This window comes from Bos javanicus, chromosome 9 (assembly GCF_032452875.1).
Source record: "Bos javanicus breed banteng chromosome 9, ARS-OSU_banteng_1.0, whole genome shotgun sequence".
In the NCBI taxonomy this organism is placed as follows: Eukaryota; Metazoa; Chordata; class Mammalia; order Artiodactyla; family Bovidae; genus Bos; species Bos javanicus.
In genome coordinates, this window is record NC_083876.1 from 95,395,940 (window position 1) to 95,409,911 (window position 13,972).

The following is a 13,972-nucleotide window of genomic DNA, read 5'->3' on the forward strand; positions in this document are numbered from 1 at the left end:
CCTGTGTCCTTTGAGTCCTGAGCGGGATACCTCCCTTCCTGTGGGTTTTGATTTTGTGGTTCGTTTGCCTTCCTGCATTACTTTTGCTTGTTTGGTTGGTTTTAGTCATGGTGGGTTGAAAGACGTTAAGGAAGGAAGGGAGCTTCTACGGTATCTCAGCAATCATCTCTGGACATGGAGATTACAAATTTTGCTCAGAATCCATTAAATGAATAAAACATATAAATATTTCCTGTACTGCTTTTTTTCTCAAGAAAGGAATTTACTTCTTCCCCTGAAAAAGAAGCCAAATCTGGGACCCAGAGTAACACAGGAGCCCGAGTCCCCTGAGGAACACGGGGACCCCTGTGGCATGGCTGTAACCGTCAAACAGCAGAGGGTCCCCCACTGTCTTCCTGGGGAGCCTGCCTGGTGTCTCTCAACGGGTCTCCAGGGGTCTGTGGCTCAACAGATGAATGTTGGTCACTTCCTATTACACAGACTTTAAGTGACTGATAACTTGTTTTAAGTTGTTCCTCCATATTTATGGGGTCTCCCAGGTGGCCCAGTGGTAGAGACTGCCTGCCAATGCAGGAGCCACGGGAGGCATGGATCTGATCCCTGGGTCAGGAAGATCCCCTGGAGGAGGAAATGGCAACCCACTCCAGTATTCTTGTCTGGGAAATCCCATGGACAGAGGAGCCTGGTGGGCTACAGTCTGTGGGGTTGTTGCAAGGAGCTGGACACAACTGAGTGACTGAACATGCGTGCAGCCATATTTATTGGGAATTTGTCACCAACACTTGTCTATATTGTTAATCTACTCTGTGCTGCTATTTGACTTGGTACAAAATTATAGTTATTCTAAAGTCAGCATGTTAACACTTCACGGTGATCAAAACCCTTCCTTAGGACTTTTAGGTGACTGATGCTCAAACAAGGCTGATAGGGAGGCCCTGGGGGACATCTCAGGCAGTGCTTTGCTTCTGTCTCTGTCAGGGCAGGGGGCTGTGTCTCATTACAAGAGCAATACTCTCTCCACATTGCCTGGCATGTAGGGGCATCCAGTTAAGGCTGGTGGAAAAAATAAATTCCTCTAAGGGACATTGTGAGTATAGAGCATGCATGGCCTTGACTCTGCAGCTGAAGCTGATGGAGGTCCTCACGTGGTGGCAGAATCACTAGCTGGGTTCATCCAAGTGTTGGCCTGGAGTCAGGAGGGAGGAGGAGGAAGCGGGGTCAAATTCCCGCCTGGGGGCCCTTATGGGAAGGGAGAAGGTACTTCCTACACAGTACTGAGTCTGGTTTTCTCTGCGGTCTGCCTTGAAAGTCCCACTAATAGCATGACCAGTGGAGAGAAGTCTATTTCGGCTGTCCCAGTAGACAGACTCTGTAGAAAATATCTACAAGGGCTCAGGCAGAGCTCCCTGAACAGAGGGAGGAAGTGGCCACAGGGCCAGGAAGCCTTTTGGCTGGTTCCCCGGAGCCCCTCTCTCATCCACTGGTGCCCACAAGCCCGGAGAGAAATACCTTGTCTGAAGCTGCTCGGGGGATTCCTCACTGCTAGTTTTAATGAATGAGCCCGCCTCCCCCCAACCAACAGGAAGTGGGGTGCCGTGCCCGTGGTCATTAGTGATGCTACGGGGGAAAAGAAAGGCTTTCATTCCTTCACGTCTTCCTCAGAGCTTTATGTTTCACATAGTATAACTAGTTTTTTCTTAACAGGAAGAAAACTACTCTGAGTGAGAACTGGCTCTCCCTTCTGGAATCTGCAGACCGCTGCATCCTTTTTCGAGGTTGCCTGTCAGGGTGGCTGTGTCTTAGAACAGCGCTGCTCAAGGCTGCCTGGACGTCAGAGCCACCCAGGGGCCCCTGGAATGATCCCAGGGCACCGGCTGGACCCAGTCAACTCCTCTGGAATCTTTGGACTCAGGTATCCGTACCTTAAAAGCCCCTCAAGGAGTTCCAAGCTGAAGTCAGTGTTGCAAACCCCTGCTTAGAGTCTAACAGCAGTCCTCACCGGTAAAAGCTTTGATGAAGAAAAAGTCCAAAGATTTCTTTTAATTGGAAAAAGTAAATTTTTCATAATCTTATAACTCAAAAGCTACTGAAGGGATTTTCCCTCACCCCTCGAACTTTCCATTAATGAAAAACAAAACAAATTTATACTGAAAACAATAATGAGAAGATTCAGCCCAAAGTAGAATTTTCCAGAAAGTTATGGGCAAGAGAAAAAAACAAAAGACTATCATTGAAAAAAAAAAAAAAAAGCTTTTACAGGAATTTCCTTTTAAATTTGCTTGCAATGAGTGTCTCTTTGAAAGGTGAATAAACAGCATTTGCCAAAAAGCCCCACCCCTGGCTGTTGCTAAGAAGCTCAGTGTCAAGGGATGGAAATGCCCAGGGCAGAGTTAACTCAATCTGACTCAATGGGGGGTTTTTTCTTTTTACAAGTCTTTTTTTTTTAATTAAGAAATTAACAAATTTTTAACAGTAAGAGCGCAAGTGGGTTACAAAATAACTAGCAGCTAAATGACTGGTTAAAAAGGATTCTCTTGACAGCCAGGACTGATGGCTCATCTCACAAACACAACTTTCTAAAGACTGTATCAACCCGATCTTTTGCAGGCAAAAGAAATGTGTCTCCAGTTAGTTAGATAATAGCATTCTGGATAGTCCTGAATTACCCTGAAGGGAGCAGAAAAAGAGGCCAGCGACCTAACACTCACTGAGCCTGCCCCAGAGCATCAGACAACTGTTAGCCCTTTGCTTTGTTTTCAGTTCAGTTCAGTCATATTCGACTCTTTGCGACCCCATGAATCGCAGCTCGCCAGGCCTCCCTGTCCATCACCAACTCCTGGAGTTCACTCAAACTCACATCCACTGAGTCAGTGATGTCATCCAGCCATCTCATCCTCTGTCGCCCCTTCTCCTCCTGCCCCCAATCCTTCCCAGCATCAGGGTCTTTTCCAATGAGTCAACTCTTTGCACGAGGTGGCCAAAGTATTGGAGTTTCAGCTTCAGCATCAGTCCTTCCAATGAACACCCAGGGCTGATCTCCTTTAGGATGGACTGGTTGGATCTCCTTGCAGTCCAAGAGACTCTCACGAGTCTTCTCCAACACCACAGTTCAAAAGCATCAATTCTTTGGCGCTCAGCTTTCTTCACAGTCCAACTCTCACATCCATACGTGACCACTGGAAAAACCATAGCCTTGACTAGACGGACCTTTGTTGGCAAAGTAATGTCTCTGCTTTTGAATATGCTATCTAGGTTGGTCATAACTTTCCTTCCAAGGAGTAAGCATCTTTTAATTTCATGGCTGCAATCACCATCTGCAGTGATTTTGGAGCCCCCAAAAATAAAGTCTGACACTGTTTCCACTGTTTCCCCATCTATCTGCCATGAAGTGATGGAACCAGATGCCATGATCTTCGTTTTCTGAATGTTGAGCTTTAAGCCAACTTTTTCACTCTCCTCTTTCACTTTCATCAAGAGGCTTTTTAGTTCCTCTTCACTTTCTGCCATAAGGGTGGTGTCATCTGCATATCTGAGGTGATTGATATTTCTCCTGGCAATCTTGATTCCAGCTTGTGCTTCTTGCAGCCCAGCGTTTCTCATGATGTACTCTGCATATAAGATAAATAAGCAGGGTGACAGTATACAGCCTTGACGTACTCCTTTTCCTATTTGGAACCAGTCTGTTGTTCCATGTCCAGTTCTAACTGTTGCTTCCTGACCTGGATATAGGTTTCTCAAGAGGCAGGTCAGGTGGTCTGGTATTCCCATCTCTTTCAGAATTTTCCACAGTTTATTGTGATCCACGCAGTCAAAGGCTTTGGCATAGTCAATAAAGCAGAAATAGATGTTTTTCTGGAACTCTCTTGCTTTTTTGATGATCCAGTGGATGTTGGCAATTTGATCTCTGGTTCCTCTGCCTTTTCTAAAACCAGCTTGAACATCAGGAAGTTCATGGTTCATGTACTGCTGAAGCCTGGCTTGGAGAATTTTGAGCATTACTTTACTAGCGTGTGAGATGACTGCAATTGTGTGGTAGTTTGAGCATTCTTTGGCATTGTCTTTCTTTGGGACTGGAATGAAAACTGACCTTTTCCAGTCCTGTGGCCACTGCTGAGTTTTCCAAATTTGCTGGCATATTGAGTGCAGCACTTTCACAGCATCATCTTTCAGGATTTGAAATAGCTCAACTGGAATTCCATCACCTCTACTAGCTTTGTTCGTAGTGATGCTTCCTAAGGCCCACTTGACTTCACATTTCAGGATGTCTGGCTCTAGGTGAATGATCACACCACTGTGATTATCTGGGTCGTGAAGCTCTTTTTTGTACAGTTCTTCTGTGTATTCTTGCCACCTCTTCTTAATATCTTCTGCTTCTGTTAGGTCCATGCATTTCTGTCCTTTATTGAGCCCATCTTTGCATGAAATGTTCCCTTAGTATCTCTAATTTTCTTGAAAAGATCTCTAGTCTTTCCCATTCTGTTGTTTTAATCTAGCACAAAACACTGACCTTGCTGATGGTTAAGGACTAGCTTTCCCTTGGGCTTCCCCTAAGGCTCAGCTGGTGAAGACTCTGCCTAGCAATGCAGGAAACACAGGAGACACATTGTTCAATCCCTGGGTCGGGAAGATCCCTTGGAGGAGGAAATGGCAACCTGCTCCAGTATTCTTGCCTAGAAAAACCCCATGGACAGAGCCTGGAGGGTTACAGTCCAAAGGGTTGCCAAGAGTCGGACACAACTAAGCATGTAGGCAGCTTTTCCTTGCTGCTGCTGCTGCTGCTAAGTTGCTTCAGTCGTGTCTGACTCTGGCGACCCCATAGATGGCAGCCCACCAGGCTCCGCAGTCCCTGGGATTCTCCAGGCAAGAATACTGGAGTGGGTTGCCATTTCCTTCTCCAATGCATGCATGCATGCTATGTCGCTTTAGTCATGTCTGACTCTGTGTGACCCCATAGACAGCAGCCCACCAGGCTCCTCCTCTTGTCCTCTAGACAAGAATACTGGAGTGGGTTGCCGTTTCCTTCTCCAGAGGTCCCCTTAGCTGGAGGATAAAGCAACGATCCCTCAGGCTGACAGCTGAGCCCTTTCAGAGTGAGGTCACATGGTGCCTTTCCACCCAATGCGCCCCACTCTGCCTCCTACGGGGCCAGCGTCCCTAAAGCCTTTCTAGTGAACAGACTCAACAACAAGTGAGAGCCCAAGACAGTCTTCCAGACTCTGCCGGTGGTTGCTTTCCTGCCACTGCCAGGGTCTTCCTACGGGCTAGGCGTTTTGCAGACTAGCCAATAAGCGCCTTGCCACAATCACCAGGTGGGAATCGTTACCCTCTTCCTTAAAATCTCATGGAGCTTTTGTAGTCTTCTCCTTCAGATACCAAGGGTTATTTTTCTCAATACAAATAACACCTTTTCACTATCAAAGTACCTCGTCAAGCTGGGGTGCCGGGAGATGCTTATTCTGCGGGTCACCCAGGTTTCTTTGGACACTCGTGACTGAGCACAAACGTTTGTGGGGGACCTGGAGCAGAGTGGTCCAGGGCAGGCCAAGCGGGCACCGCCCTGTGGGGACGGGGGAGGGGGCATTCCTCATTGATACCTCCCGCCACGTGGCTGAGCTCAGTGTCGGGTTGCGGTAGTGGCCGTGGCTGTGATGGAGGGAACTTTCGAAACAGCAAGAAAGACAGAGGCAGGACCCAGGTCACCCCTCCTCCGGCGTGGCTGCTGCTCTGTGCGGTGCTCTGGGACGGTGCTCTGTCTCTGAGTCCTCACTTCTCTTCCCTCTGCTGAAACTGCCTTCCCTCCTCTCGAAGGTCCAACCTGCCTCTCCCTGCAAGGCTCAGCTCAGATGCTACTGGCCCCCCAACCCAAATCCTCCCCGTTTCCACGGAGCTCTGCTCAATGTCATGTGACAGCCTGGGTAGGAGGCAAGTTTGCAGGAGAACGGATACCTGTTCAGGTCTGGCTGAGTCCCTTTGGTGTTCACCTGAAATTATCACAACGCTGTGTGTTAATCGTCTGTATCCCAATACAAAATAAAAGGTTAAAAAAAAGCAACAGGAAAGCAAATCCTACCCTCCTTCTCTGGACTTGAGGTTAACTGCCTGCAGTGGGTTGAACTGTGGCCCCTCTCCCAGCAGTCTAAGTCCTAACGCCCTGCACCTGTGCATGTGACCTCGTACGGAAAACAGTCTCTGCAAATGTAACTCAGGTAAGGGTTTTGGAGGTGAGATCACCCCAGAGTAGGGTGGGCCCTAAATCCAGTGAAGGGCGTCCTCATAAGAGAGGCCGTGTGAGGACGGAGGCAGAGGCTGAACTCATGCCTGGAACTCCGCGTCCCAGAGTCAGGAGGGCAGCTGGAGCGGCTCTTCCTGAGTGTGCAGATGCAATCCACCCTGCCGATGCTGCAGCTTTGGACTCTGGCCTCCAGAACAGCGAGAAGCTAAATATCTGTTGTTTCAAGCCCCCGGGTCTGTGCTGATCTGTAACTGCAGCCTCAGGAAACCAAGATGCGCCCACCATCCCACCTGATTCTTTCTTTCTTGTTGTTTAGTCACTAAGTCATGTCTGACTCTTTGCGACTCCATGGACTGCAGCACGCCAGGCTTTCTTGTCCTTCATTATCTCTTGGAATTTGCTCAAACTCATGTCCACTGAATTGGTGATGCCATCCAACCATCTCATCCTCTGTCGTCCCCTTCTCCTTTTGCCCTCAATCTTTCCCAGCATCAGGGTCTTTTCCAGTGAGTCAGCTCTTCGCATCAGGTGGCTAAAATATTGGAGCTTCAGCTTCAGCATTAGTCCTTCCAATGAATATTCAGGACTGATCTCCTTTAGGATGGACTGGTTGGCTCTCCTTGCAGTCCAAGGGACTCTCAAGAGTCTTCTCCAACACCACAGTTCAAGAGCATCAATTCTTCGGCGCTCATCTTTCTTTATGGCCCAACTCTCACATCCATACATGACTACTGGAAAAACCATAGCTTTGACTAGACTGACCTTTGTTGACCAAGTGATGTTTCTGCTTTTTAATTTGCTGTCTAGGTTTTCTAGGATTCCTTCTTGAGACCCATCAATTTGCCTCCATGTTTCACTTCTCACATCCATGGCTGCGTCCTCCTACCAGATCCAGCTTGATTATCCCTGGGTGTCCGGGTGTGCCTCCTGCAGAGTTGGGCAGTGCGTGTGAGGGTGTGAGCACAGAGCAGCACACACCCCTGAAGGGGCCAGCATGGCTTCAGTAAAGCCTAGCCTCTGTGGCTGCTCGTCCCCGCACAGCAGGGGGACAGCCCAATTCTGGCCCAGCTCTGAGGACTCGGGTGCTTCAGGACTTTGGGGTGTCCTTACCCCGTCTCTCTGGTCCACGCCAGGCAAGCACTGGGTGAGGTGCTCCTTCCTGGTGCTCTCCGTCATCCTCACTGTCAACTCAACCCACCACTCGGATGATCTCATCAGGGCCTGACTTCACCAGGCTTACAGCTCCTTGGGGTCAGAGGTCACACCTTATCTACCTGTGAATTTCCTTAGCCCAGTACCGATGACATATTGATAGTCGCTGAGTATCTTCTAATGCCCTTAAGGATTTGGTCTCTGGTCATTTTGTCTTATCTGTTTGTTTGGCCTGCCCTGCCCCTCATCAACTCTCCCACTGCAGACCCTCAACCCTCAGAAGGAGCCACCCTGCCAACACCTTGATCTTGACCTTCAAGCTTCCAGAACTGTGCAACAGTAACTCTCTGTTGTTTGAGCCCTGTAGTCTGGGGCACTTTGTTACACAGCTGGAGCTGACCAGTACATCCTTGTAGTTCTCCGATCACTCAGCCTCTCCCTTCGCATACGCTGTCTCCTTTGGTTGGAAAGTTCCTCTGTATTACTGCTGTGAAATACTTGACTTTCATTGAGCACAGCTATGTGACAGGCTCTGGGCTAGGAGGCTTTCGTGTATTTCCTCATTTAATTTTCATAACAACATGGTATCTGGAAACTTCCTTTTCATAAAAAGAAGCATTGCATTTGCAGGTTGACCCACAGGGGTATTACATCAATAAATAGAGTTCTTCTGGGTAAACGAAAGAGAGCAGGTAAGATTCCATAATATCCTGGCGACCACACTGCAGGAGCTGGTTGAAGGGCACGTCCATCCTCGGACACCTAGTCCAGCGTGACACAGGGGACCTCGTGGTCACCTGATAGAGGATGGCATGGGACTTCCAACATTAGTAAGAGAAACAGTTTTGTGTATGACTTAGAGGAAACTATTTTGGAAAAAGAAAATCCGTCTGTGAAGCCCGGTTTGAAAGACTCTTACCTCATCGGAGACTCGGGCTTGTGTGTCAGAAGGGAAATGGGTGATTTATTGTATGTCAAGTGATTACAACAGAGCTGGGCGAGTAGTGAGCGCGAAGTAACTGCTGGCTGTTACTATTCTCCGAAGACTCCTCCCAAGATTGTGTACCAGAAACATTTGGCTCCTACCTTATACATGTGAGCTACTCCTGTAAAGTTTATAGGACCACAGTTACCTCCTGCAAGGATAAGACATAAGCCACTTTTCTAGAGGACTGTAGCAAGTAAAGGAGGGTGATGTAACACCAGCCATTTCCTGCGCAAGCCCCGAGCCTCTGGCTACAAAGTTGGCAGGATCCAGTTCCCTCACAGAGATGCCCAGTGGACCTCTCTGTCTTACCTGACCGTACTTCTTGGGTGCAAACAGTCCCTTCCAAAGCTGCAAAGGGAACCCTCTTCTTGACCCTTTTGCAGGTGTGTGCCTGCTCTATATCACTCACTCGGACTCCATACTGGGCCACTAAGTGGTTTGCCAGAACAAGCTGAAACAAGTAGGGAGGTTTGTTAGAAAGTTTCTGAAGTCACCCCCGAGTGGCTGAGATCAGACGCTTTGAGGGATGATTCCAATCTTATCAACCATCCTGGCAAAGAAGCCCATATTCCCTGACTCAGATTTTCCCCACCGAGAAAAAACAGTGAGAGGCTGGCGTAGGTATCCAGGCGCCTGCTGAGTGTGCAGGATGTCATCTGAGCAGCCTCATTTCTCAATCCTCCAAACTGCATGTGTAGCAACCCCTTCCCCGTCCGCACGATTCCGTCCAGCAGCTAAGGTCATCTCCTGTCCAGGTGAGGGAACCAAGGCTGGGGAATGTGGGAGGATCTGCCACAGAAAATAGGCAGGAAAAGACAGGCCCGGGATTCTAACCGAGGTCTCCTTGGCTTCAGATTCCAGCCATTTCCAAGCCCCACAGAGCTTGGGCTTCCCAGGCGACACGAGTGGTAAAGTACCTTGCCTGCCCACGCAGGAGACGTTAACAGACCCAGGTTTGATCCCTGGGTCCAGAGGATCCCCTGGAGGAGGAAATGGCAACCCGCTCCAGTATTCTTGCCTGGAGAATCCCCATGGACACAGCATCCTGGTGGGCTACCATCCATGGGGTCACAGAGAGTCGGACACAACTGAAGTGACTGAGCACACGTGCAGGCTTCTCAGGCTGGCGAGCCTGAGTTAGAACCTGAGTCAGGCACTGTCCAGACAAGGAAGGACAGACTGCTGTTGAGCACTGAGGGTCCCACACACAAGCTCTCTCCAGGTGTCCAGAGTTCCTTATTCGAAATCTGGTTTTGGTGAATGTGTGTATAAAGCCTGAGACTTTACTCACCCCATCTGCCCTGAGCGCCGTTCACCTGGGTCTCTAAGTCAGATGGCTCCTGCCAGCCAACCGAGGGCACAGCTGAGTTTGGATGGTGAGCGCAGATGAAGATGGTGTAGAGAGAAGAGCAGGACGATCCAATTCATTTCAACACTAATTTTTTGAGTGCTATCATGTGCCAGGCTCAGAGGCCAACAGCAAACCGTGGGCTGGGCTACCCGATTCTGTGTGGGGTGACGATTCAAGGACACCCAGCACTGCGTGTGGATTGTGAGGGTCAACGGGGCATGCGGGAGACACAGAGCACGTGGGAGACAGACACGTGGAGCATGTGGGTGACACGTGGAGCACGCGGGAGACACGTGGAACACGAGGGTGACACGTGGAGCACGTGGGGGACAAAGTGGAGCACGCGGGAGACAAAGTGGGCCTTTTCTAGGCTACCTTCTAGGCCCACAGGAAGGAACGAGTCTTGCCCTTCCTGAGGCTTCAGTCTCTTGACACAGCTGACATGGACACTCGTTCCCAATGTCAAGAAGGAACAGTCATAATAATGCTTATGCTTGTATCATAATCCTTGCAGCGCTTTGATATATGTGAGAATCCCGTGACGCATAAAGGCATTTGGAGAGGATGGTGTGTAATAAGGAAATTAACACCCCCATCAACCCTGCTGTGAGCAGAAAACTAAGCTTGCTCTGAGTCTTCTCATGAAAGACTGGGACAGCGAGCCGCTTTTGTTCCCTCACCGAACCTCCTATATGATACACTCACTCATGGGGCTCCCGGCTCACAAACATGCTTTAACGAAAAGAAGTACTATTATTTGTGTAAAAAATCTTTTTGAGGGAAATAAACCTAACTGGTAGCCTGAGTCCTCGAATCGGTAGTGAATGACCAGCACTCAGCTGTCTCTCTTCCTTTCTCATCTTTGCTCACAACCTTATTTCTTTAAAAGCATTGATTTGGATGAAATGCAGGAAAAAGCCAAAACACACTCTGAGGCAGCCCTCTGCCAATAATAATGCAGATCGCCCCTGGTTGCTTCTGGAGGGGACAAATTTTCACATTCTGATTTGCTGTAACAGCTGTGAGTTTATTAAAGGACCAGGGCCTTCCTGTGGATCTTAGGGTTGAAAACCTGTTGCTGAACTTGGTGGCACTTACGGAAACTCGGTGACACAAGGCTTCGAGGCCATCGTAAAGAAGATGGTGTTTCCTCCCCTGGGGGTGAGGCGGCCAGCCTCATCTTTGTCCACCTCTTCCTCACTGTCACAGGAGACCACCCCCAACTCGGAGAGCGGCAGCTTCTGTTCGAATCTGTAGCTCGTGGAAGACCTGGATAAAAGCAAGTGAGAATCTGGTTTGTCTTCTCTGTTTGACTCGGGAGTGCTACTGTGGACGTGCTTCAGGTTAAGCCAGCGGCCTTGTAAGACCTGAGCAGCCCCAGTTCAGAGGCGGGGTCCTCTCGCCTTCTTTGTTATCCATCCCTGTCATTTGGTTAGCTGGCCATCCAGTATCCAGACAGTACTCAGAAAGATTGAGCACTAGCAAAACTTTCTGTGGATCATCTCTGAGGAAGCAGCTGTCAGTGGGCCTGATTCGACAAGGCACCCACTGGCACATATGCCTTGAAATTCCCCCAAGTCCCCAGTTCCAAGCGGAGAGTAGGCTTGTGTTGGAGGTTTGGCACAGAACCAGAGACACAGCGTCTTTAGTAGAGTTGAGTGGGTGCCATTCCCATCTCAGCCCCCAACTCATACAATGACATTCTCAGTGGCCAAGCATTTTGATAATAAAAGCCATGATAACAGATGGGGATTTTTGTCTTCATCGCTCTCTGTGGCAAGCACCAAAATTCAGCAGAACATGTCAAACGACATTTCCTCCTGCCTCATTTTAAGAGAGTCCCAGCTGTGTTGTTAGTATAAATAAAAAGCACCACACGGTAGATCAAAAGAAAAGCTTAAGGCCAGGCAGATAGTAGGCACTTAATAATGAAAAGAAAAAAATTACAAAAAGAATTGGAATCCAGCAGGCACTTTGAAGGATGAATAAAGCACAGTCTAGTGTTAAGACATTCCCTCTTGACAAGAACAAGCTTGAAAGTCTCCCTTTCAATCTTAGTGGCCACTCCATGTACCACAACATAATTATTGTAAGGCATGGGAGAAAACACATTCTGGACACGCAGGGAACACTCACCCTAAAAGCAAGATATGTCTGGACTTCTGGACCCTTATCAAGCTCTGTTTTTTATGAAGCTCCTAGCTGCAATTCACCAGGAGAACTGGGGGCAGAAAAGAACCATGACTTTGGCAGTGGGGGCGTGAAGTTGAGAGCCAAGGGTGGGCAGTGGTCCTCACCGTCCCTGATTTAGGAGGGGAGGACCACTTTATCTGGATGTAGCTCGCAACTGAATAATAAGAATAATAGCCAGTGCAAAACACAGGCCCATAAGTATCACTTAACCGCAGCATATTTTCAAAATATTTCAAGCATCTCAGAGGCACGTGGCAGTGCTAACACAGAACAGCAAACTTGGATGATAGCAGGCACGGGGAGGGCTTCTGATTGGCGGGGAGGGAGAGGTGGAGGACAGGGGAGAGGGCAGGGACAAGGTCACTGTAGCAGTTCTCTCATTTTTCCAGGGATTAACATAAGGCCTTGTGCTGGCCATCTGGACCAAGTCCAGTTACTCTGTGGGGCAGGCTGACCTGTCAGTCCTAAATATATATATTTGCAACAATTTTCTGCTTGAAATAATAAACAAGAACTACGGTTGCATTTAGTTCCCATCTCTCACATTGCCACCAGGGTACCTCTGGTTATCTGCATGCAGAGATTCAGGGCAAGAGGCTGGCAGCACCCTCAGGTCCCAAGGAAGATGCTGCCCTGAATTTTTCTGTGTTTTTTTTTTTTTTTTAAATCATCGTGTAAATTCATTCTCCTTAAAGATGTCACCCTCACTGGGAGATAACAGACTGATCTTGGGGAGAAAACAGACATTGGCGTCTTCCTCCTAAACCTATTTTTGTGAGAGCCAGAGCACACGAAGGACCAGACTTTGATATAACGGCTGTCTTCAGCATCTTCTCCCCCAGCACGTTTTTTTTTGCCAAGAAGATTGTCTTGGCATGCTCTTTGCAAGAAGCACAGGACTTCCCAGATGGCGCTAGTGGTAAAGAACCTGCCTGCCAATGCAGGAGATGTAAAAAGATGTGGGTTCGGTCCCCAGGTCTGGAAGATCCCCTGGAGGAGGGCATGGCAACCCACTCCAGTATTCTTGCCTGGAGAATCTCATGGACAGAGAGCCTGGCGGGCTACAGTCCATGGGGTCGCAGAGAGTCAGACACAACTGAAGTGACTTAGCACACACTGCAAGCAGCGCATCTCTGGCCTGTCAACAAGACACACTGGGACGGCGCTCACACTCCAGAGACAGCCCGATTCCTCTATGACTTGAAACTTTAAAAGCTATGCTGTTGACACCTGACAGCTGCTCTCCCAGCTCCTGCTTTACCCCCTGCCAACACCTGCCGGTGTTTTCCCATTTCGTCACGATGGAGGCAGCCTGGCTTTGTGTTGGTCTGCCTCGTTTTGGCTTCCCTGTGGGTGACTATGCAAACTACAAGCCAAATATACGACTTCTCCCTTTTCTACAAACTCAGTTGATGGCGGGGCACAAGGACACTTCAACCCACCAAGATGTTACATTTTCTGCTCACATGAAGGAAAATGCGAATCAATAAATGGTCAGTGTTTTTTTCTCCTGGGAGACAGAGTAGGGTGTTTAATGCCCACCAAATCAGCCCTTGGATTTTTTTTTTTTTTTTTTGGACTTTGTTTCTATTTTTGCCAAGACAGGAGATGAAAACATAAACTGTGAAATATGATTGCAAAGTAGTGACATGGGTGTCAGAAGTGACCTAGGAGACTACCATCTTGTTTGTGGCTACACTTGCTATGTGGTTGTTAAAGCAACGGAGTCCAATCGGAGGAGGACAAGGGCAGGGCCTTTCCGGGAGGGGCCTGTGCCTGCCGGGTGGTGTGGCCAAGCTCTCTGAAGTGCCCGAGGTCTTGTCTCACTCAGGGTGACGAGACTGGGTAGAGTGGACTCAATATGTTGTGCTGTGTCTTAAACTGATGGGCAGCTCAGGGCCCTGGAAGAGCTGCTTTCCCCAACTCCTGGAAGGACAGCCCTGCTACTCCGAGGACAAGCTTCTGTATCCTCAGAGTAGGGGACTGTGCCACGAGAGGTCCTCTCTCTGCCGAGACGAGCTGGTAGCCTGGATGGCTATGCTGTCTGGTGAGAGGC

At 48.9% G+C, this 13,972-nt stretch overlaps 1 protein-coding gene and 1 long non-coding RNA gene across 6 annotated transcripts in view; one reads left to right on the top strand and one right to left on the bottom strand.

The window, feature by feature from the left end:
- LOC133254244 (uncharacterized) overlaps positions 1–13,972 on the top strand; it is a 79,412-nt gene that overhangs the window by 48,925 nt on the left and 16,515 nt on the right. For both annotated transcript variants that reach the window (XR_009738618.1, XR_009738619.1), the window contains exon 6: positions 1,705–1,912. This is a non-coding gene — a long non-coding RNA (uncharacterized LOC133254244). The remainder of the gene's footprint in view (positions 1–1,704; positions 1,913–13,972) is intronic.
- The window catches only part of TAGAP (T cell activation RhoGTPase activating protein), an 88,299-nt gene that overhangs the window by 26,094 nt on the left and 48,233 nt on the right, over positions 1–13,972 (bottom strand). For 3 of the 4 annotated variants that reach the window (XM_061428441.1, XM_061428442.1, XM_061428444.1), the window contains one exon: positions 10,822–10,992. In XM_061428441.1, the coding sequence (XP_061284425.1) occupies positions 10,822–10,992 (171 nt within the window). Of the gene's footprint in view, positions 1–10,821; positions 10,993–11,859; positions 12,056–13,972 lie in introns of those variants that run through there. The other variant, XM_061428443.1, reaches the window with a different exon arrangement.